This window comes from Sturnus vulgaris, chromosome 17 (genome assembly GCF_052056855.1).
Source record: "Sturnus vulgaris isolate bStuVul1 chromosome 17, bStuVul1.hap1, whole genome shotgun sequence".
Classification (NCBI taxonomy): Eukaryota; Metazoa; Chordata; class Aves; order Passeriformes; family Sturnidae; genus Sturnus; species Sturnus vulgaris.
The window spans coordinates 9,321,403-9,344,647 of NC_142259.1; the positions used below are offsets into that span (position 1 = coordinate 9,321,403).

General features: G+C 55.3%; 3 protein-coding genes across 7 annotated transcripts; 2 read left to right on the top strand and 1 right to left on the bottom strand.

The window, feature by feature from the left end:
- Positions 1–2,175: 2,175 nt before the first annotated feature.
- SYS1 (SYS1 golgi trafficking protein) lies at positions 2,176–4,645 on the top strand. 2 transcript variants are annotated; one of them, XM_014884023.2, is made up of 3 exons: positions 2,176–2,377; positions 2,978–3,045; positions 3,617–4,645. In XM_014884023.2, exons 1-3 carry the CDS (start codon positions 2,216–2,218, stop codon positions 3,855–3,857), a joined length of 471 nt encoding a protein of 156 aa, XP_014739509.1. In that variant the 5' UTR covers positions 2,176–2,215; the 3' UTR covers positions 3,858–4,645. The 2 variants fall into 2 exon arrangements, with proteins under 2 accessions (XP_014739509.1, XP_088031166.1); XM_088175040.1 differs by lacking the exon at positions 2,978–3,045 and having other exon boundaries at positions 2,177–2,377.
- A 2,884-nt stretch (positions 4,646–7,529) lies between these two features.
- LOC106857746 (neuritin-like) lies at positions 7,530–19,460 on the bottom strand. Of its 2 annotated transcripts, none has more exons than XM_088175041.1 (4): positions 19,266–19,460; positions 14,090–14,167; positions 11,085–11,232; positions 7,530–8,579 (listed from the first exon to the last, which is right to left on the bottom strand). In XM_088175041.1, the coding sequence occupies exons 1-4, from the start codon at positions 19,458–19,460 to the stop codon at positions 8,548–8,550; spliced, it is 453 nt and encodes a 150-aa protein (XP_088031167.1). In that variant the 3' UTR covers positions 7,530–8,547. The 2 variants fall into 2 exon arrangements, with proteins under 2 accessions (XP_088031167.1, XP_088031168.1); XM_088175042.1 differs by lacking the exon at positions 19,266–19,460 and adding an exon at positions 15,212–15,348.
- Positions 15,314–22,838, top strand: DBNDD2 (dysbindin domain containing 2). 3 transcript variants are annotated; one of them, XM_014884048.2, is made up of 4 exons: positions 15,314–15,454; positions 20,727–20,885; positions 21,331–21,474; positions 22,232–22,838. In XM_014884048.2, the coding sequence occupies exons 1-4, from the start codon at positions 15,448–15,450 to the stop codon at positions 22,438–22,440; spliced, it is 519 nt and encodes a 172-aa protein (XP_014739534.1). In that variant the 5' UTR covers positions 15,314–15,447; the 3' UTR covers positions 22,441–22,838. The 3 variants fall into 3 exon arrangements, with proteins under 3 accessions (XP_014739534.1, XP_014739532.2, XP_088031165.1); XM_014884046.2 differs by lacking the exon at positions 15,314–15,454 and adding an exon at positions 15,904–16,052; XM_088175039.1 differs by lacking the exon at positions 15,314–15,454 and adding an exon at positions 19,985–20,124.
- The last annotated feature ends 407 nt before the right edge of the window (positions 22,839–23,245 follow it).

Sequence of the window (23,245 nt, forward strand, 5' to 3'; positions counted from 1 at the left end):
AGATGCTCTCATAAAGTGGGACAGGAAACAAGTTCACAAACTGGGCTGCAGCTGAGTCACAGCACAGATGTCATAGTGCCACAGCACTTCCCTGTGTCCATATGAGGACTCTGCCCGCCCAGGGCAGGAGGGAGCCTCAATTCACACCTCAGGCTCGCTGCTGCCTTGGCTATTCGATGCCTTCAGACAGGGCAGCCACCAGGCAGGGAGGAGCCTCAAATTCCAAAGCAATTCAAGTCAACACCTTTTAAAACACCGGCTTGCATCTTGTGATACCATGGACTTTTAGATAAATCAGATATTTGGCTGTGGAAAGACAAATTATACCAGCAATGATACCAACAGTCCTACCTTACACTAGCTTGGAGTTTTAGTCCAGAAGTTTTGCTGGCAAAGGAATGTTAGTCCTGTGAGGGACTATAAAAGAAAGAGCTAAGTGAGAATTAATATCTAAGCGATGGCTTGCCTGTCTCTGAGAGCCAAACACAGCAGATTTCATGAAAGGAAACCAATTTCTACCAAGAATTACAAGAGGAAGTGTTGAGTGTCACAATTTATGCTCAGTAATGTGTTGGCAGCAGACAGCCCTGACAAGGCTGGGATTTTCCCCTGTTCTTTTCTGCACTGGCTAAGGCTGGAGCTTCTGCAAAAATAAATTCTCCAAAGGCCTAAGTGAAAACTCAGCAATAGTGGCCCACGTCCACCACGCATGTGCTTCTGCCTTGCACAATCTTTCCTAGGAGATGGTCCGGGAACAGGGAACAAATTGTGTCAAACCTGGCTCAGCACAGAAATTCACAGAATGAGGAAAGGAAAACATACAGCAAAGCTTCATAGGGAACTTCCCATAAGAGGCATGGAAAAAACGTCATGAGAGCCTGTCAGAGATCATAATCTGAGTTCCCATAGCCAAAATATTCCACACCCACGACTGATGTGAGCCTACCACCTCCCACAGAACCTGGAATCCCCTTTTTATTCCTTCTCTCTTTTCCAGGTGAAAATGGCTCTTGCGGCAACTCCCCAGTCCACCGAAATAGCCCGGGGGGTGCCTCCTCTCCTTTTTCCAGAAAAGATCTTATCTCCAAAATGCTCCATTGTCTCACACAGCCTTGGGGATTTTGCTGTTAAGTCAGTGACAATTCCTATACCTGAAGCCAAGCAAGCAGGACAGCTCACAACGAGCCCCAGCAGCCAGGAGCTGATCACAGAAGGGGCACAGTGGAGCACGAGGGTGTCTGGCACCTGGCCATTTCATGAGGCTAAATAGAAGAAATAAGCACGTACCAGAAGGAGCCTCCCAGAAGAAGCCAGCCCAGCCCTGTAACGGAAAGGTGCTGCCAGGGCATACCAGGACTCAAAACAACATCCTGGTACCCGATGGCCTAAAGCTAAAATGAGCACAGCTGGGCAGCAGCTGCCAAGAGCCTCAGCGCTTACAGGAACGGGCCTGGAAATGAAAGGAAATACCCGAGGACAATAATTTCTTGTATGTTTGGTATTTGTGTTTTTAGCAAAGGCTGCTCAGCCAAGTTATTGGACACACTGACACCAGTACAGATGGGAAGGGACAGGGGCTGGAGAAGCCTTGTCTCCCAAATCCTCTGTTGTCCCACACAGCCTTGGGAATTCCACTATTCACGCAGCCACAATTCTCACACCTGAAGCCAAGCAAACACCGCGGCTCTCTGAGGCCACCACACCGAGCCCCGCAGCCAAGAGCTGATCACAGAAGGCGTGCGGGGCAGCATGGGGTACTCTGTGTCCTTTGAGCAACTTTTGGCCAAGTGACTGAAGGCACCGAGCCAGGTCAGGGGACAGTGCTGGGGACGCCCTTGGCAGGCAGATGTGAGACAGCTGGAGCTGGACACTGGGCACAGACGGCCGGGGGGGAGGAGGTCGTAGCTGGGAATCGTGGGCAGCGGGCGGGGGTCGGGATCGGGAGGGGTCGGGATCCAGCGGGATCGGGATCGAGAGGGACCAGGATCGGGATTCAGCGAGGTCAGGATCAGGATCCAGCGAGGTCGAGATCGGGATCAGCGGGGTCAGGACCGGGATCGAGCGGGGTCGGGATCGAGCGGGACCAGGATCGGGATTCAGCGAGGTCAGGATCAGGATCCAGCGGGCTCGGGGGGCAGCACCGGGTCCTCCCCCGCGGCAGGGGGCGCTGTGGCGCGCCGGCGGCGGCACTCCCGTCGCGGGCGGCGGGCGGGCGATGGCGGCGCAGTTCCGCAGCTACGTGTGGGACCCCGCGCTGATCTTGGCGCAGATGGTGCTGCTGCAGGCGGGATACTACAGCTCGCTCGGGCTCTGGCTCGCCCTCCTCGGCACCCTGGGCAGCACCGGGCCCTCCCTCCAGCAGGTCTTCAGCGACGAGGTGAGGGCGCGCCCCGGGAAGCCGCCGTGGGCACAGGCCCCTGCAGCGGGGGGGACTTGGTGGGGCTCTCCTGGGGGACACAGACCCCGCTCCCGTGTGGGCACCCCGGTGTTAGGGACAGCCCCCCGCCCAGGGAGCACCCCGGTGTGGGCAGAGCTCCCCTTCCCCGTGCAGCAGCCCCCCAGTACACAGAGCTGCTGTCTTGTGTAGGTGCCCCACTATGGAGGTAAAGTCCTCCCTCTGAATTGTTGCTAGCCCGGGGCAGAGACAGCACTTCGGTGCCTGGGAGGTGGTAGCCCCCATGTAGAGACAGACGCCCTGTATAGGTGGTTGGTACCCCTGTGGAGAGATACCCTGTATAGGTCCTGCTGGTATAAAGACAAACCTCCTGGAAATAACCCCAGTATGGTTGGATACCCTCCACCCCTAGTTTAGGTGATTCCCCTCAGCACAGAACCAGACCTTTCCCTTTCCCGTAGGTGCCCCCAGACAGACAGACATGTCCAGCTCCTCCTGTAGATCCTGATCCATGCAGGGCTGTGCCACGGGAGATTCGGGCTGCGAATTGTGCCGCGGGTTCCTACTAATAGTCCCATGTAGATTTTAGGCTTCTCAACCCCGCCGGGGAGGCTCTCCATGATGGCTTTCATCCTCAATGCACTCACCTGGTAAGTCTGCAGCTAGCTGGAGCACCTGCATCTTGTCTTTTTCTACCATTAAGCTATAAAAGAATTCAGTGTGATGTAATGCCTCTCTCCAAACATCTCCCAAAATCCCTGTGTCTTCTTCAGCATGTCTGCTGAGGGCAGTGAAGAACTGCTGACTCTTGGCTTTCTAAAACCTGGAAGAGTCATTTCACTTCACTCCCTCAGTTTCCCAGCTGGGAATGAGATTTGCTTTTGTGGGAGATTTTACTAAAAGTTAGAATGAACCGATCTCAGCAAACACTGATCTATAAACAGTAATGTATTTTGCCACTGCACAGAGATTACTAGAGGAAATAGTCTATAAATTCCCACCTGTTCTCTGCACTAAAATCCCATTTTCCTGCTGTCAGGTAATTCAAAAGCAAAAGTAAGGTTTTGAAGGGGAGAGGTCAGAAACAACCTATTCTTAAAATATTTGAAGAAGTTTTAAAACCACTACATAATCAGCACTGACAACTGCTGATAGCTCTTGCTGCACCACCTTTTCCATTAGTCTAGTGGAGTTCATTAATCTCTTATCTTTACTTTGCAGTGCTCTGGGCTTGCTGTACTTCATCCGGCGAGGGAAGCAGTGCCTGGATTTCACCGTCACCGTTCACTTCTTCCACCTGCTGGGCTGCTGGATCTACAACTCTCGCTTCCCCTCGACGCTGACGTGGTGGCTGGTGCACATCGTGTGCACGGCGCTGATGGCGGCCATCGGGGAGTACCTGTGCATGAGAATAGAGCTCCGGGAGATCCCGCTCAACTCCGCCCCCAAATCCAACGTATAGACTGCCTCTGGCAACAACATGCTGCGTTTTGTCATTGTTCCCAGCACAATGCATCCAATGCCTCAGAATCTCATCCCTGAAGAAGCACAGCAGGTCTGTTTAGACTTTATGATTTTTTTTTTTTTTTTGGACCTCAGTGACTGCATGAGTGTGAGCATCTCCTCTGGCATCGGCTGACAACGGAGGAGGAGCAGATGTTTATTTTGTTAACACAAAGTATTAATATGACTGTATGGAGAGCGTGCCCTCTTCACTCATGAGACTGTTAAAAGCCAGGTAGCAAAACTTGGTTCGTGAGGAGCATTTGGAATTTAACGATGTGGGAGTGCCCTGAATGGGTAACAATGATCAGCTCTTCTTGCCGGAGCTGGCACGGTGAGCAGTGGGGCTGGGAGCTGCTGCTTCCAATCTGTGACTTGTTTGGGCTTTGCTTGGGAAAAGAGTCAAGGAAGCGAATGGATGGGGAGAAAGAAAATAGTTGTACTTACCAGAATCACCAGCTGAGACACTAAATAACCTGTAACGTTAGATGGGTTTGTTTGCTGTTTCCATGTTTGATACACAGAGGTGACAGCAGTTTGCTGAAGAAATCTTTTGTAATAATAAAAATATAATGTTGCTGTGAGTGTTACGGCTCTCCAGGGAAGCTAAGCACTTCAAGAAATACCACAAGTGTCTGTATCATGGCAACAGAAGTTTGCAGCCAGAGAACACTTGGCTGTGAGGTGCCCACTGTCTGGGGCGCATAAAATTTCCTACAATAAACATTTCATACCTCTGCTCTGAAAGGAAGGCATCATTGAGTGCTGTCTTGGGGAGTCATCCCACTTCAGAGGGAGTGTCAGCAGCCCAGAATCTCCACATGTCCAGCCTGATCCTGGAGCTACCCTGGGGAAACCTGCAAAAGGGTCCTGGAGCCATGATGCTGTTCCCCCTTGGATGGGCTTTCCCATCAGGCTTCAGCAGTCCAGCAACACATCTGGCCTGGTAGAGGTGATGTTAAGTAAGAGACTGCTGTTATTTTTCAAATATTTAGAGGCCCTTCAAATAAAGTTCACTAGGCAGGGACATCTCTTATTGCTGAGGGTTCAGAGCTGGGTGGTTCCTCCAGATCCAGCAGCCCAAGCAGCCCAAATCCTGCCTGGTTTCCACTGAGGGATGGCCATGCTGTGCAATCCCAAACGAGGGCAAAGCCAGGTCTAGGGACAGATTTTTCTCCTGTGCAGCATCTTGCTGCAGTAACTTCCCTTTGTATATTAATATTTGTAAGTTTTAATTTGCATAAATTGTTTGTTAATCGAATTTGTTGGAAAGTGGTGGGATGATAAACTCTCTGAAGCTGCTCTTTTGATTTTTGTTACTGGGGAGCTGAGCTGTATTTCAGTCCCTGCTCTCACACTCAGATACTGTAAATTGGGCAGGATGACATCCTGCTGCTATACATACTCAGCAGGTCTCCAGAGGAGGGTTTCTGTCTAAACAAATGTAACCACCATTTTTTATATTGGGGGATTTCATTGGAAGCCCTTCCTGACCAAAGCCCCCCTGCAAGCAGAGTTTCAAACAGCAGCAGCCTTTCAGAGAGAAGAAATTACACGAGAGTTTGGGCAGGAGCCAGCCTGTAAGGCCACCCCGAGGTCACTTCCTAGGGCTGCCCTTGCAGCAAGACCATTCCTCCTCAAAATTTCTCATTTTTTACATACAAGTATACTTGCCTTTCTCCCAGTCACCTCAGCCTGGATATAAACTGGTCTCCAGTAGGTGCCAGTATCTCCCTCAGAAAGGAGCAGCGAGTGTGCCTGTGTTGGGATTGGGACTGCCTCAGGGTAGCGTGCTGTTAGTCATGTTTTAAGACTCCTTCAGGGTCATTTTGTCCTCTGCTGCTTCTTGGTGCTATTCTTGAGAAAGAACATCCCAGTCCTGCAGGGATAAGGAAGGTTTGCAGCTTTACTTCAAGGATTAATACCACACCAAAGCTTGGTGTGAACTCCTATGTTCGGGGCTGTTCTTGAGATAAGTGGGAGCTAAAGATTAATTACAGTGAATTTGAGAGCAAGGAGACAAAGCCATGTTCTTCCAGCTGCTCCCAGAGTTTCTGTGGATCTGTATTAACAGAGCTGCCACCTTTGTTCCCTTGTGAGAACAAAGGTGCAGACTTTGGACTAAGGAACACGTAACCCATTTCTTTTGGAATACACAAGCTGTAGCCTCTTCAGCAGCTTGGCTGGGGGAGTGAAATTTGGGGACAGCTTTGTATCTGGAGAAACTCACAGTGAGGCCATGAGAAGAATCCTTGACAAATGGGGATTTAACACTGAGGCTGCAGGATATCCCAGGAGCTGCACTGCATCAGCATGAAGTATTCTGTAGGATCAGAAATCTTTCTGAAAGGCTGCTGACAGCCTAGGAGAAATGAGTCTGTGTATCACTTTTTTTTAAAAAGGACTTCTACTGAAATTGTCCTATTCATAGAGGAAGTTCTGCTAAAAATGAAATACTGATTGAGGAAACTCATCACTCCCATACTGTGAGACCTAGTTTTCTCTCACATGCTTTCAGTCAGATTTAGAAGCACCTTTGGCTTAAAAAAAAAAATAAAAATCTGCTCCCCATACCAGAACAGTGGCAGATGGTCTTTGTTTCTTAATGAATCTTTGGAGGGTTTTTGTGTGCAATAGTTGAGGGATTTGCTTCCAGGGAAGCTATGTCCCAAGACTTGCTCTTCTCAGAGACAGTGGCAGTAACAGTCAGCCATTTGCATCCATGGTTTTGCAAAAAGATTTCTTGCAGATCTAATAATTTTTCTTTCCCTTTCCCCAAAGCTGTTTCAACATAGAAAATTCTAAGAGAGGGATTGCCAAATTCAAAGAGAAGGCGAGGGTTGTCGGATTTTCGGGGGCCGTGCTTACTTCTTTTCCTAAAGGCATTAAACAGCTGTTCTAAACAAAGAACAGGTACAGGATTTGTTGTACATGATTCTCCCCTGCTTTAGTTTTCCCCAGCCACAAGAGGCAACAGGGAAGGGGGGAATAGGATCAAGCAACAAACAGTGCTGTTGGCATGGAGTAAGAAGAAAAAAAATGAAGCATCTGAGTGGTTCACTTCCAGGTTTTACCATGCTCTGATTTACCCTAAGGCTTTGTGCCCCAGAGGCTGAGTGAATACATAAGTAACAACTTGTGCACTGAAGGGCAGTCTGAACACCAGCTGTTCTGCCCTGGCTTATTTCTTGGAATTTGCCCCAATTTCTTCATTATCTCCTACTGCTGCTGCAGGGACAGAGTGTTGATAGTGAATGTAAGGGGAAAAACACGTGAATGCCAGAGGAAAGCAGCATGACTCAACACCACTCTTAGGAAAAAGATCCTTTGCTCTAGAAGCTTGCCCACTGCCTGGAATGCATCTGGTGGGATCTTAGGAGTTAGCAGGGCCCTGGTTTCCCTGCTCACACTGTGAGCACACACTCCATGGCCCTGTGCAGCCAGGCAGGGCACAGAGATCCATCAACATCCTTAAAACACAGACTGCCTTGCGCTAGCCAAGAAATGTTGTGTTTCTCCAGCGTACTCAGAAATCACTTGCAAACACCTCTCTGTTCCAAATACTCCATGCTTGTACTGAAGAAGCAAAACTGACAACACTCTGAGCCACGAAGGAGACAAGAGGAGACTGTGCTGTTGAGTAAGAGCCAAGACAAGTAACTTCTGCCATGCTGTTGGCTCTACAACAAACTTTAATACTCTGGAATTACACACTTCTACCCACAGCTGCTTACAGGTACCTTGGGGAAAGCTTTAAAGCAGAAGAGTTGCTATAAATCCCTTTTGTCCTCCTAGCTTGATATTCCCTGTCCCCACAAATATTTTTCACCTCTGTCCTTAGAAAAGGGATTTACACATAACACGGAAGTTAGGAATTCAGATGTGTGCAAGAGAAATCATGCAACTGTGATTATTGTTCAGCAGGGGTTTTACCATATCCTCGAAGATAAAAGGCCAGTACAGGGTGGTAAGGTCTCCCTTCAGCCTGTGACAGTACAGACACCATCCCCTGCACCTCATGGAGCAGTGGGAAAAATACCCATCTTGTTTTGAGTGCCCAAATCAAAACCCTCGAGAGTTGATCTGGTGGAAAGAGTCAGCAAATTCCAGTTGCCATTAGAAGAGTGCAGAAATGTCCAGCATTCATCCTTGTTCCAGAATTTATCATTTCTCCCCAAATCCTGTGCCCTGTATTTACAAGTTCCCAAATCTTCCAACAGCCAGATCTGTGCCTGTGCTTTGAGGCAGAAGAGGACAGGAGTTATTCCAAATTACAGAGAAATTTCCACACCCTGGAGATGCTGCCGAGCTCTTCCATGTCTCACAGGCGCAGGATGGGGCCAGGAGTTTCTGAGCTCCACACAGTGTATTCCTCAAAGGTTTGGAAAACAGATCTGAAAGATGCCATGCCACACACTGCCACCACTTTTGTTGGGATACTCAGAGAGCTGTAGTTTATAAGTTCATCCAAGTGACGATGAGGGGGATGCTGAGGATGGAAATGTTGGGAACACGGGTCCAGGCAAAGCTTTGGGCCATGCTGGGGCTGCAGAGGTCGAACAAACTGCCTTGAAATTTGGTTTTTCGGGACTCCCTTCTCAGCATCTCCCAGATGGCTGCTGCTTCCTTCTGGCATTCCCAGAGCACCGTCAGGGCACAGGTGTGGAATTCATCCCAATACCTGCAGCCAGGGAGACACCACACTGTCAGTCCCTTTGCACTCCCACAGCACTGGATGCCTGGCAGAGCCTTGCTGCCCTGAGCCTGTCCTCTGAGCAGCAGCAACCCTCGTGTTCTGTGCAAGCTGCCCAGATTATTCATCCCCTCCATCATCTGCCAGAGCATCTTGGCTAAAACTCCAAGCCTCAAAACACTAAAATTATTTATTCATTTCCCCCCCTCCCTTTTCTCTTGAAGTCAATAAAATCCATTATTTTCCATCAACAAATGTTTCCCTGAGTATCTCACACAGGCTGCAAACAAAGGCCCAGCACATCTCATTCATCACTTTCTCAGAGCTTTCTCCAAGCAGAGTCAAGGGCAAATGGAAGCACAAAGCACAGAGAAGGACAAGAGCTCCCACAGGCTGTCACAGCTTTTCCTGAGGTACGGGCAGGGGCAGGAGGAGTTATTCACTGTGTTCTCATTAGAATCATCTCCATTTATCTGCTGGGTATTACTTTCACAAGTAGAAGCTTTTTAGTAGAAAGAAGCTTTTGGGGAGTACCAGAGGGAAAAGACAAAACAAGCAAAGATAACCTGTGATGCTGCAGGAATAAAGCAGGAGTTGCTCTGCTGTCCTGTCCCACATAGGCTGGGGCTGGGCACCATGCCCAGCTCCCCGCAAGCTGGAAGACACGAGTCTGGAGGACAGGAGCAATTGCTCTGACACCTTCCCAGTGTCTGCCAACACACCAGGCACACATGCCACCCGCCAGGAAGGGGATGCAGCCCAGCTGGCTGAGAGGGGACACTGTGCACCCGAAAAGGACAGCATGGTGCTGTGTGAGTGCACTGTGCTGGAGATGACACTTCGTGCAGGCAAGCAAACCTGAGCACTCTGCTTACTTAGACTCAGGGCTTACGTCAGAACGCCAGCTGTGAGGGAGTTCATTAAACTGAGTCAGTGTGGCAGAATAAACGTCCTCAGATAATGAGAAAAGCTGGTGCCAACCTTGGCAACCTCCAGTACTCACTCCCAGTCTGCAGCAGGCAGCTCTGACAGGTAAGAGTTAAACTTGACCCATGTCTTCAGGCAAGACAAGCTCGGGGTAGGTGAAGGAGAATGGCAGCTCCAGCCTGGATCTACTTTCAGCTGGGATGGCAATTCCCAGCGTTTCACCCTTCACAGCCCCCATCTGCTCAGGCAGGGAGGCTGCTGGTGCACACCTTGCCTGGCCGGCTCTGGGGCAGCACTGCACAGAGCTGAGACACCACCAGCCCCACAGCAGCTCCTGGCTTCCTGCCCATCCCTTACCCACAGGGCTGGGCATCAAAGGCAAATAATTCAGAAATATTTCCTGGAAGCTGGGAAATCATCAGCCTCCTGCCAGAGAAGATCCCAGGATCTGTTCAGCGATGGTCTGTGCCTCTGAGCTGTAAGAAAAACTCAGCTCGCACATTTCACATGAGCTTCAGCAACGGAATCGCTCCTCCAGCAGCGGCATGGGCTGGGCTGACTATTAAGGCGTTTTCTAATACCAAGAAGCCTCCTTTAAAAAAAACAAACAAACCAAGCAGGGTCCATTCTGTCCAAACCAGAGTGATTCCCATTTCAACCCACCCATAGGCAGGCCCCAAAGAGGCTGTTCATCCTGATCCAGGCTGTCTCCTGGGGAAGGGGAATACAGAGCAGGTCACAGCCTGCAGGGTGGTTTCCAGCAGCTCAGAAAGCGTGACCTCAGGGCACTCAGCCCTCCACCTTGCTCTGCCAGGTTTCCACTGCCCCCAGGCACGTGGCTTTTCCTTTCCTTGCTGTCTGTATTTCCTTCTAACTCCTGTTCACTCTACACAGCTCACTCTGGAGATGCAAAGCTGCCCCCATTTATCTCTGCAAACATTTTGCATCCACCTTGCTGCTTCTGCTCGTCGGCTTTTTAAGTGGACCTTTCCCCAAACCTGCCCAACATCATCCCTCATTACCAAGCTCTTCTTCAGTTCTGTTAAAGTTAACATCCTCCCAATAGCGTCATGTCAGGGCATCTCTACAAACTCGGGCAAACCAGGGCTGGGACGAATCCAAGGATGAAGGATTTAGACAGGGAGGGAGAAAGCTTGTTTAGGGCAGCACGTGGTGGCCAGTACAGGCTGCTGCCTGCAGCGCTGGGCACTGGGGGAGAGCACTGCCTGAAACCTGGGGTCTAGGGGAGATTTTCCTGGGGTGCAGAGCGGGTCGGGTCCCTCCAACCCCGCTCTTCCTGGCTGCAGGCATGCAGGGTCTGATGGGACCAGTGCTGGGGGCTGGAGCTGCTGCCAGGAACAAACCGCTGCCATACAAACTACAGTGGGAGACAGGTAGGAGATAGATGGATGGATAGACGGACAGAGAAAAGAAGCTCACTAGGTCTATGTAAAACCGGAGTGAGATGTGGGAGCACCGTGTGTGTGCAGGCACGGGACTCAGGAGGGCAGGACACTTCAGGCAGGGGCAATGGCAAAAGCCAGGCTGGCCATGCACCGTACTCACCTGCAGACTCGGCGCAGCCCCTGCAGCTCGATGCCCTCCTCCTCCTCGTACGTGGCCATACTGTCCCCCAGCTTGAGGACGCAGTCCGAGAGGCCCCGGTAAGCGTCGGCGCAGGCGGGTCCGGCTGCCAGCAGCCCGGCCAGGTGCCCTGCCAGCACCGGGGGGCGAAGTGAGCACCGGCACGTCTGCGGACAGAGCCCACCTCCGCCCCGGGGTGCCCCGGCTCGGCGAGCAGCCCCTTCTACAGGACAGCCTCGAGTCCCCGCCGCCCCCCGACTGTGGCCGGCGTTGTCGGGGTCTGCCCAGAGCCCAGCGGACACGGGGCGACCCGACCCCAGTCATCCCGCTGCCATCCCAACACCGGCACCCGCGGCCCCGGGCGGGGGATAGTGACCGGCGGGGGGACCCGCCAGAGGAGCCGCGCGAACCCCGCCCGGACGACGGGAGAGAAGGAGGAAGGGGACACTTGATCGCATCGCCCCCTCCCCCGGGCCACCCCACACACCGCCCGGTCCCCCCGCTCCGATATCCCCTCACCCAGGGCCAGGAGCAGCACGGCCGGGCCCCGCCGCTGCCCCATCCCTCCGCCGGGCTCGGGCTGCAGCCCCGCTCCCGCTGCCGGTGCCCGCACCACCGGGGCCGGCAGCGCTCCCTTCCCTCCCGCCTCCGCGGGGAGGGCACCCGTCCCCAGTCGCCGCTAATGAGCGGCTTCGGCCGCGGCTAATTAAGGAGGGGGCTGGGCCGTGGCTAATGAGCGTCCAGGGGCACCCCCAGCCCCTCACCCCGCAGCGCCGGCATCTCGCAGCCCCTCATCTCCCCACATCGCATCTCACCGGGACTCTCTGCCAGCACCCAGCGCTGCCCGCCCTCTGCATCCACCTCCAGGCACCAGCGCCCATGGCGCCCCGGTACCAGCATCCTCACCCCAAAGTCTCCCATCCCCTGCCCACCACAGCCTCTGCTGCCCACTACGGGCGTGACACGAATCGGGGACATACGACAGTGCCCATTGCCAGCAGCAAGATTCTGGGCAGAGTGAGAATCTCTTCGCTTGGCTTGAGTCTCTTGAACAGCACAGGAGAACACAATGAAGGGTGGGAAGCAAAGCCCAGAGTGTTTGAAGGGTCAAAACCTTAAACATCAGCACCTACAACTCCAAAACCTTCTGCCCAGACCCTGGCTCCAGCAATTCCCAAGACTATATGGTCTTTGTGCCATCAATTGGGATTTTGCATGTCTGTGGCCTGATCCCAGCTCTCGCTCCAGGAATCCCTTTGGCTCCAGCAGGAAGGGGAACAGAAAGTTTCCTGCCTTCTTTGGTAGCATTGTTGTGGTGGCTGGTCGTGTCAGACCCCTGTCTTTGCTGGTGACAGCTTTGCTCTTGGGGACACTACTTTGCACCAGCCCATGAACATGACTAGTACCAGGACATCCATAAGTGGGACTCCTCTGTGCACGGGTACCCTCATCCCTGGGGCAGCTGCACCACCACACCCAGACACCTCCAGCACAAGCAACCCAGAGCAATTGGAAACCACAACTCTGCAAACACTGCATGCACCCAAATCGAATGCAAAAATAGTTGGGGTGTGAAAACCAAAGACTATTTCTTTACAAAAGATCAATAGAAACAATAACTACAACATTTATTTACAGACGAGTGCCACGTGCTGCACCTTCATCAGTCCTGGAAGAAAAGCAAGCAGCATGATCATTTCAGTCAGGCTACTGGCTGCTGCACTTTCCATTTGCCACCAGCCCGGGACATGCAGGGGAGAACCTGGCCCAGAGGTGTCACCACATGCCCACAGCTACCTGAAGGGACAAGCTATCCCCAAGGGCTCTTCCCAAGAGCCTGCACAATGCCCCAGGGCACAGGGCTGCTCCGTGGCACCAAGGGCAAAGTCTGTGCAGAATAGCTCAGTTGCCTGTAAGTAAATGGGATATGATGAAGAGGAAATTCCTCTGGGACAGGCACCCTCTACCAGCCCTGCCTGCTCCTTCTTTGGCCGAGGCTGGTGTCCTGCTGCTTGCACACGACCTCCCAGCTCTACCTGCTCCCGTGCCAGCAGCTGGCAAGCAGAGATGTCTGTATGGCGTGGGGCCCGAGGACGTGGGGACATGACACCCCCGGGGCTTGGCAGGAGCCTCCTCCAGCACCACACAGGGACTGTTAGAAGGACAGGGGTCCTTCCCTCGGGACAGGGCATGGCCAAGGAACCGGCTGGCTCCAGGCATGGAGCGGTGCTGCAAACCCCATCCAGGCTCCCCCCACCTCGCCTCGCCTGCGGAGATTCTCATTTCTCCGCAGCCACATTCCTTTGAGGGTGTTTATGGCTTTTCTGTCTCCCCGCTGTCCCAGGCTAAAATCTCCCCTTTTAAGGGAGCCACAGGACCACGGGTTGCTGGAGCTTTGCCGGCTGCAGGCTGCTCCTTTGCAAAGTATCGCCTCATTTACTGGAAAAGCAGCCTTGCCTTGCCTTGTTTTTTGTCTTGACTCCACGATTTTCTGATGGAATCAAACTGCAGCTAACTCCCAGCCCCATCCACGCACGCCTCCCAGAGAATACGATGTATTTTCACCAGCAAGTGATTCACCTGTGCCTGGAACTGGTTTGCCTTCCCATTAGCTGCCGATTCCTCCCCAGCTCCATCCTCACCCCGCAGCTCTCTGACTCACCTCCCAAACCTCTAATAAACGGGAAAAACCTGAGCAGGAAGGGCAGGAGGAGCAAGTCACCTTACATTTTCTCACAATGACAGGGGCACTTTGATGCTGCCCCCCCCCGAGGTCTTTTTGGCAGGAGCTGGACTCCGTGTCGTGGAGAGAAGAGGTGACATTCCACCCTGGGCTAGTGACCTGGGCATTTGCGGTAAGGGCGAGGGCTGTTGACACAAGACAGTGCTGTGAGCCTGCACTGGAGGCACAGGGGAGGCAGAGATGCTGCAGCAGCTGAGACAGACCCTGCAGGTTTCTAGCAATACTTATTCTTAGAGCTCCGTACCAGAAGTGGAGACTCTTCACTGACTCCGGCATCACTTCTGTCCCCTCTCACCTTCTGGCCCGGGGCAGGCACGCTTTGCTAAGAGTAAAAAAAAAAAAAAAAAAAAAAATCATTATGTAGAGCTGGCTTGCTTGCAATGGTTTAATTGGAATAAAATGTGTGCCCCGCTGAGCGGCACGGCTTGTGCTGAAGAGCCAGGATGAGTCAGGCTCGGTGCCGATGATATCAGTGCTTTTCCAACGCCCTCCCGGCAAGGCAGGATGAAGGGGCCACGACAGCGAAGGGCCTGGGAACGTGTCCATCTGCACGGGCAGCACCCACATGTGCCGTCCCCGCAGCGGGGATTCGGGATGCAGCGAACTCTGGGGACCTCGGGGTGCTCCGGAAACTCGTGTGCGCACAAACAGCCTCCACGCCTCGCAGCAGCGCCTGGTGCCAAAAGACACAGACGCGTCACATAGCAGAGACCTGAGCTAATTCCCCGGCCCTGCCTCCTCGCCCCTCCAGCGGCAGGGCCAGCCAGGGCAGGGCAGGGGGCAGCAGGGACGATGCTGACCGGCTGATGCTGCTCGGAGGCCACAGGGAGCTGTGAACAAGCCAGCGCCGGCAGGTACCCAGCAAAGATTTGGTCACTCAGCTGCTCAGAGACCATAAGCCCCCACTCGTGCTACACCAGCCTGGTCCCCCAAACCACAGCACTGGCATCCCACACTACGGGCAAACATCAGGCAGGAAGGATAGGGAGTGCTTATGGATAGGGATAAATATTTACGTGGACAAAATTCAAAATCACCGTGAAAGCTGAAGCCAGCCCCAGGGTGCAGGCTCCGGGTACCCAGCACAAAGCCAGTTTTCGGCAGCAGGAGGTCCCAGGAGATATAGGGGGGACAGCAAAGCGACAGCAGCCAAAATATAGCTGAGACACAAACAGTACACAGTTATCTTTTGTTATGCAGACAGTGAGAGGAACACACTGAGAACGGGAGAGGCGAGACACGCCACAGACACTGGAAACTCCCTGCCAGCTACAGCAAAGGGCACAGTGGATGTCCCCCATTCCAGCTTGGCAGTGACCAAGGTCCGGGCAGAGCTGGCGCTGGGCACGGCGAGGCACTGACTCACCCTGCTGAGACACAGGAAGGAGGCGGCGGCCAAGTCCTTGGCTCTGCCAAGGAGCAGCCCTGATGTGCAGGGCTGAACGGAGGAGAAAACACCCCAGAGTGGGGTCTGCTGGGGATAAGGGTCTCACAAGGCCAGGAGTGAGATGGGGAGGGCCCATCAATATATCATGCTGTCCTCTCTCCCGCGGGAATGCGTGAGCTGGGGATTTTGAGAAGATAAGCAAAGAAAAAGCAAGCATGAATGGTAACTGTTCTCACCGCCCAGGCAGAGCCCCTGCCTTTCCGATTCCCTCTGCCCACCTCCTGCCACGCGGGGCACAGCTCCTGCCGGGGCAGGGCACCTGCAGCCCACCACTGTGGGCGCTGATCTCTGCCTGGGGCTGCTCTGGTGGGGAGGGACCCTCTGCAGGGACCCTTCTTCGGGGCCAGGGACCCTGCATGGAGACACTCCATGGGTCCCGGTAGAGCAAAGTACCGGGTACCGCGCGCCGGGACCCTGCTCTCCATGGAGAACGGGGACCCTTCACGGGGACTTTCTGCTTCTCCCTGTGAACGGGAGAGCCCGTCCCCGCCGCAGAACACCCGGCGGCCCCGGCAGCGGCGGTGCGGGACCCCGCGGGGCAGCAGCGGGAGGCGCGGCCGCGGTGCGGCGGTGATGGGCGCGCCGGTACCGCCCCGTGCCGCGCCGAGCACCGCCCCGCAGAGCGGCTTGGGAGAGCGGTGGCGGCGGCGGGGGGGCCGCACTGATCCCCGTCCCCCCGGCCGGCCCGGCCCGGCCCGGTCCGGTCGCAGCAGCCGCATGTCGGGGCCCGGGGCGCAGAGCCGCAGCCGGCGGCTGCCCGGTAAGTGCCGGCCGCGGGATGGGCTCGGCGGGATGGGAGCGGGGCACCGCACCGGGCGGACGGGCAGGGCGCGGGTGCCACATCCCCTCCATGCTCCCCGCAGCGCCCACCTGATGCCCCTGGCAAAGCGGCTGTGCCCCACCTGCTGCCCTCGGAGCCTCCAGCCCCGGCCGCCCCCTCGCCCCTCGTTGCACCAACCTGCTGCCGGCCCCGCTGCCCGGCTGCCTTCGGACAGGGGCTGCCCGGGAAGCTCCGTGCCTGGGACGGGGATGCTCGGGGAGCGGGGGGATTTGAAGGACACCTGCTTGGGAAGTGGCAGAGTTCGGGAACCTGTTGGGTCACAGGCTTGTTTTGGAGTGGCACTGGCAGCCCTCAGAGCCCCGTGGCTCTCGGAAGGAGCGGATCCCCCCCGTACCCGCAGGGCTGAGGATGCTGAGCAGAGCAAACTCAGTGGCGAGCGGCGGGGCGAGCGGCAGTCGGGGGACCGGGGCTTGTAGAGGAGCAGCCTGCCAGGCACCGTGCCCGGGTCGTGCCTGCCGTGCCTCGGGCACCGCGCTGCCCCGTTCTCATGCTTCTCCTCGCGTGAAAGGAAGCAGGGCCCCGCAAATAGCAGGGTCTTATGACACAGCCTCCGCCGGGGAAGAGCTCCGGGCGGCAGGGAAGGATATTTTTAGTGCTGAGACGCAGGGGATTTGGAGATCGCTTGAAGGAGTGCAGGCTATGAAACCACGGCACACACAGGGGTTACGAGGTGCCATGTCCTCTCTCTCCATTCCCCCCCCCGCCTCTGCTTTTTCCCTTGCCAAAACCACTGCCTCCCTCGCACTCGCCTGGTGCATTTCCTCTCATCAGGACTACAGTTATTTTTTGCTGTGCTGCAACACGAGGTCAGACGTGCCGATGGAGAACTGTGCAGGGCATTAACACTCAGGCAGCCAGAGTCTGAGCATCCCATCTCTGCATGGCCTGACCCTGTGTGATTCTCTGGGGCATTCCCAGCTCTCCTCACCAGCTTCTCCCAAGGCTGAAGGAGCTGAAAGCCCTTGGGAGTTATCTTTGCTACGCAGGGGTTATGCTGGAGCAGGGTGACAGGGAAAAGCTTTGCCATCTCTGCACAGCCTCCCAGATGATGCCGAGGCAGCTGAGAAGCTGCGTTGCCCCTCACCCAACTCCTCGCAGACCTGGAGGGGGTAAGGTGCATTCTGGCAAGCTGGGGGCAGTGGGGCATATTTGGCTTCTCTGGAGGAGCAGAGCAGGGGTTTGGGCTCCAGGAAGGCTCAGGGAGGAGGGCAAAAGCCAGCTTACTCCAGCCCTTCCATTCATCAGAGACCTGACCCATGCTTGGAGCAACCTCCCACTCTGCTCACCTCCCCAGCACCTGCTGCTCCTTTCCATAGCCCATATTATTTTTTAGGACCTTCTTTAAATCCCTCGAAATCTCTGCAAGATATTGCAGAGCTGTGGCCTCAAGAAAAGGCCATTCCCATCTTCTCTTGGCCTTGTGCCTTCACTAACAATCCTTCTCCCAACCCAAACACACCCATCCTATTTACCGGCACAGAGGGGGGTGTGCCGGGATCGCGTTGGCCATGAGGGATGAAAAGCACATTCCCTCCCAGTGGAAATGCATCTGGGTCCGAGTACACCCTAAGCTGGTATTCCCAGCACTCTTCAGCCCTATCTGGCCACTGCCCCATCCAAACTGCATCCCATGGGTTGCTCCTGTCCCAACCCTGCTTTGGTGAAGGTGTGGATGGGAGAGCTGACAGAGTTTTGCCTCTAAGCCAACCCTCTCCCACGCCTTTCCCCACCACAGCGTGGCCACGAGCCCACACAACGCGAGGGGTGGTGGCTCCTCAGTGTGCAGGGCAGAGGACCATGGGGCCATCGTCCTCGCCCACAGCCCACCCTCATCTCATCCTAGCAGCAGGTGAGAAGGAAATCCCTGCCTGCCCTTCCTGTGGGGGATCCTGCCCTGTCCTGCCCGCCCAAACTCTGCAGCAGTGTTTGGCCCCAGTTCCTCTCCAAGCTGCGCTGGCGAAGGAGCCGTGAGAGCCGGAAGGATCTGAAGGCAGCGGGGCGCTCGGAGCCGCCGCAGCAGCGCTGGGCGGTTCAGCCAGCGGGGCAGAGCCTGGCTCTGAATGCTGATCAGCCTCCAGCCCCTTGGCTGAGCGGGCTGGAGTAATAACCATGACAATAGTAATAAAAGCCAGGCCACCAGCAGGTACCGACAGATCCCCCACGGTGCACAGGGGCCGTATTGTATGTGCGAATGTGTCCCGCGGTGGGAACATGCCAGCAGGATGAGACAATCCCCTCGACTGACAGCCACGGAGTGTGACCGGCCGTCACATGGGGAAGGGCCGCGGCAGGGAACGCCGCGCTCCTTTATTTCCCCGGCCAGGGTTGCCGAGGGGCAGCCACACTAGCAGGGCTGTTCGCTCGCCCTGGGCCCGGAAGAGCCCTGCGAGGGGGGAAGGCTCCATCCCCGACTCTCACCGCGGTCACGGGTCAGGCAGGGCCAAGCACAGCCCCAGCTGCTGTCTCCCGCTGCCGGCGTTCCTTACATAATGGGATCTCAGTGCTCGTGCCCAACTCCCCGACCAGAGCTCGAAAACAAGTTCATAAACAGGTCCTGCTAATTTCTCCCTCAAGAGAAACCCTGGCGCCCACAGGAATGCTGCCACCAGCAGCCGTCATCACTCTCCCCAAGCACACTTACTCCGAGTATCGGTCACGTGTCGGGGAGAGCATTAACAGCCCAGATCAGCCACATTCATGGCACTCACGACAGCACCCGAGAGCATTCTGCTTTATTTTGTATTTGCACTGCACAAGGATTTGGACACTGGTCCTTACCTCCATACTGAGGTCCCTTTGGCAAGACGTCCCACGGAGAGCTGGTCTGTCACCCTGAATCCCAGAGCCAGCACAGCCTCTGGCCTGAGCCCAGCCTCCCTACAGCTGGAGCCCGATGGGCTCTCCTCGGTGTGGTGAACTGCGGCACTTTGCCATGGATTCAGCACAGCTGGGCTGGGGAGCACAGCTCTGCCTGGGACAGCCAGCTGCTAAAGGGACACAGCTCCATAATCAGTGCCTTGACCCCCTCCCTGTCCCTGGCTCCATTCTGCTCTGCAGATAGCACAGGGAGACTGGGGGTTTTTGCTGTATCCCGGTGGGATCGGGCTGCAGCCACCTGGTGAATTGGCTTACCTGGAAGGAAAGGTTCACTGGCACCACCATCCTGGGCCCTGCACTGAGCCTCAGCACCAGAGCAGGTACCAGTGCTTTGGTCAGACATACCAAGGCAAAGACCCCTGCAGGCAGCCTGGATTGCTGCCCCAGGCATTGCAGGATCAGAGCCTCTTCCGGAGAGTGCGTGGTGAGTCGCCCTGAGTCACGGTGCATCCCCACGTGGTGCTGCCAGCACAGCCCAGCCCAGCCCGTCGGGGCAGGCACCTGCAGATGATGGGGTTTCACTGAAGGATGCCCTAGAAACGGGATGCAGAGAAGCCCTGGAAGAGCTCTCAGGAAGATGTGACATTGATCTCCATGACATCTCACCAGGCTCACCACTTTTCTCCTACGTGGCTCCTGTGCTGCTCCATGCTGCTGGCAGCCAGCTGCCCTGCTCTCTTTGCCCCTGTTCCTGCCAGACAGGGTGGGGATGCTGCTCCCTCTGTTCCTTTCTCCCCAGCCTGAAGGAGCAGAGGGTTTGGGCTGTGCTCGGGCAGAGCACAGGATGTTTGTTTGGTTTCCTTGGTTATTACACTGCCTGCTCCAACAATCACATTTTCCTTGTGCCGGTTGGGCCAAGTGCAGCAGAGAGGAAATGTGGAATGGCTGAGGTCAAACACCAGCCTGGGAACAGCTGGGGCCACCAGCCACAGCCTCTCTGTGCCACTTGGGTCCTTGCTATTTTGGGTACCCAGCCCAAAAGGAAGTTATCAAGACCAGGGATGCAGCAGCAAGCTCCTTCAACAACAGCCCAAGGGCTCCCATCACTCCCTCCCATGAGCTGGGGACACAGGAACCGGCGGTGAACTGCGCGAGGAATTACAGGAATGAAAATGTTTGTGCAGGCAGAAGCCAAGCTGGCTGTGAGCGGGGATGTGAGCGGGAGCCTGCGGGCGTGGGGGCGGCTGCATTTATAGTTACGGTGGTGGCGGGGGTGTGCACAGGCAGGGCTGTGCGCGGGCAGGGGTGACAGGGCTGCAGCTTCCTTTTATTCCTTATACATCCTTGAGCCCAGAAAGCGTGGAGCACTAAGGCCAGCTCTTGACCCTGGGGGTTCCCCGTCTCGTTGGCATTCACAGACAGCCCCCTGTTTGGTAGCAAGGAAACTGAAACTCGAGCGTGTGCAAACCGCGGCTGATCTCACACCAGCTCCCTTTGCCCTTTGATAATTCCCTTCAGCAGTTGTGAGCACAGCGTCGGAGCTCCCCATTCCTGCACCCCAGGGGAGGGATCTGAAGCTCCAGCACAACAAGTGCTGGTGACGCTGTTGTTCCCATGTGTAACATCTATCCATGGTGACTAAATCAAAGTGTGCTGGTAAAGCAGAGCAGAAGGGAACCACCAACCATCCAGCACAACCATGCAGTGTGAGCTGGGACAGGCAGAAGGGCTCAGACAGCCCTGCCTGGTCCAACTCTCCTCACCTTTTCTCCCCAGCTGACATGGAGCAGGCCCAGCGGAACCTGGATGCAGAGCAAATGCAGCAGCAGCAGCAGCTGAAACTACGGGAACGGCAGAAGTTCTTTGAGGAGGTTTTCCAGCATGATGTGGATTTCTTCTTCCCAATGTCTCACCTGCAGATAGAGCACCGGAGACGTACGTGCTGTGGGCACCAGCACAGGGCTGGGGGTGTTTCAGGGGACAATGACATAGGGGTTGGAGATTGCTGGGACATCCCCAGTCTAAACAGGACATGTATATCCTGAACCAAGATGGGTCACACTGGCTGTGTGTGGGTGTGCTGTGGATTACTCACACCCCTTAACTGAAGGCACGTGGGTACCCAGGCTGGTGCCCTGTAGAGTCTGGCTTTGGGCAGGCTGCATTTTGGAGCAGGGACAAGGACTGCAATGACACAGCAGGGGCTTTCAGAGGGATGTTTTAAGGAAATATGATTTTCCTGGGACCTCTTCCTAGCAAGTAGAATTCACTTCCTTGTGGAAAGGCTGGTGTCCCACCTCAGGGTCCTGCCTGCACAGAGCTGATGGTGCCCTTTGCTTGGCACTATCACTCACCTTTTTGCTGGCCTCTGTCTCTGCAGCCCCCTTAGGCAGCATTTCCTCCATGGAGGTGAATGTGGACATGCTGGAACAGATGGACGTGCTGGACCTGTCAGACCAGGACACTGTGGATGTGTTTCTGGGCTGTGGGACAGAGGAGAGCAGCATTGCTGGGTCTCTGCCAGGTATGTGCAGTCCCAAGCCCTCTGTGGGCCAGGCTGGAAGCCCTTCCTGCCCCCAGTGCCCACACTGACTCATTCTTCAGCCCCAGCCACCCTGTGGGCAGATCCACACCCACCCAAAGGCAGACATTGGTGCTGGGTTTCTGAAGTTGGAGGGACCTCATACTGGGCTGTTCCACATCAGTATCCACCTCCACAGCCCAGACATACATTACAGACCCCTGTAAATACCTTGTGCTGCAGAAGACAGAAGAGCCCAGGCACCTTCAGAGTCTGTGAGTCAAATTCTCCTGTCCCAAAGCTTCTCTGGAGCAGCCAGTGCCTTGTCACAACTCCCAAGGTCCCCACCATGCTGCTGAGCTCATCGTGCTGAGCAGGAAGGCTGCAGTACCTCCACCAGGGAGGGTCTGCAGGGAAAGCATGGGGTGCCAGCACATTCCTCCCCACTCTCATACTGTAGTGAGGTCAAACCAAAAGTCTCCTCGCCTGCTGCAGCCAACAGCCTCAAGCAGCATGGCTCTGAGCCGTGTTTCAGACAAGTTGGAAGAGGCTTCATTGCCAAAACTGGGAAGGAATGTGCAGCAACTGCCCTGAGCCAAGGCGGGGGTGTGAGGTGGGGAATAGCTGGAGTAGCCACATGGGGAGCAGTCAGGAATGCACAGCCCACTGAGGAATGAGTCTTGGAGGGGCTATCCATGAAGTTTAGGCAGCAATAAACCTCCAAAAGCTTTTTTCGTTCTCATACTGCTCTCTTCTCCAGGGGCAGATGCTAGCCAGTGCCCAGAGGAGATCACCCTGCAAGTGCCCAATGCAGCTGAGAGCAAGTCTCGCATTTCCTCCACATCCTCTGCCTCCACGGATCTGAACAGCCTGGACACCAGCGAGGAGGGGGCCGAGACCCCCGTGGTGCAGTCGGATGAGGAGGACCTGCAGGAGGACAGTCCCAAAGAGCAGGTGGTGAGAAGCTAGCAGCCAGCTTTGCCCTGCTCCCAGCCTCCTCCCTACGGACTTGCCAGCCCACAAGAAGGAAAGCTGCTGGTGCTCAGTAAACCCCATTCTGGACTGCTGTCCTGCCAGAGGGGAGAGATGGTTTTCCCCTCCTCTCCCTCCATGTGTTCTCCTGGCAGCCAAAGGACAAGGAAAGGGGTATTGTAAGCTCCCGAAATTAACTCTTCAGGCTTTGCTGCTAACACTCCCTGCTTCACCCACCACCCCACCCGCCCCAAAAAATGCCCAGCATCCCACAGCCCCACCCTTCCCAGAAAGCCATCCCTTAGGATCCCAGCTCCCCCTGCCCTACTGACAAAGGTTCTGACCAGACAAGCACTTAACGACGGCACAGAGAGAAATAATACTGATCTAACCAAGCAGTGGATGTGTCTGTCATTGGGAGAAAACAGCATGGGGGAAGAGGGGTCAGAGTGGATTACAGGATGGAGAGCAGTGCAAAGCCAGTGTGCTCATTGTGCCATGCAGGAGCAAATGGAACCTCCTGTGTCACAGCCCAGGGATGGTTCCTGTGCCCAGGGCAGGAACAGACAGCACAGACCGTGGCAGAGAAGGGCTCTTGGTACAGCAGGTCACAATGGTGAGCAACTCAGGCTCTGCAATTGACACATCTGGCCTGAGCAGGGCTGGGGTGCTTGTGATCTGGAACCAACAGCCATGAGAACAGTGGCGACTTCCCAGGCAAATGGGCTGAGCAGAGAACAGCAGCAGCTGCTCCCCCAGTGCTGCTCCACAGGAGTGAAGGAAGTACCACCAACATGAGGCC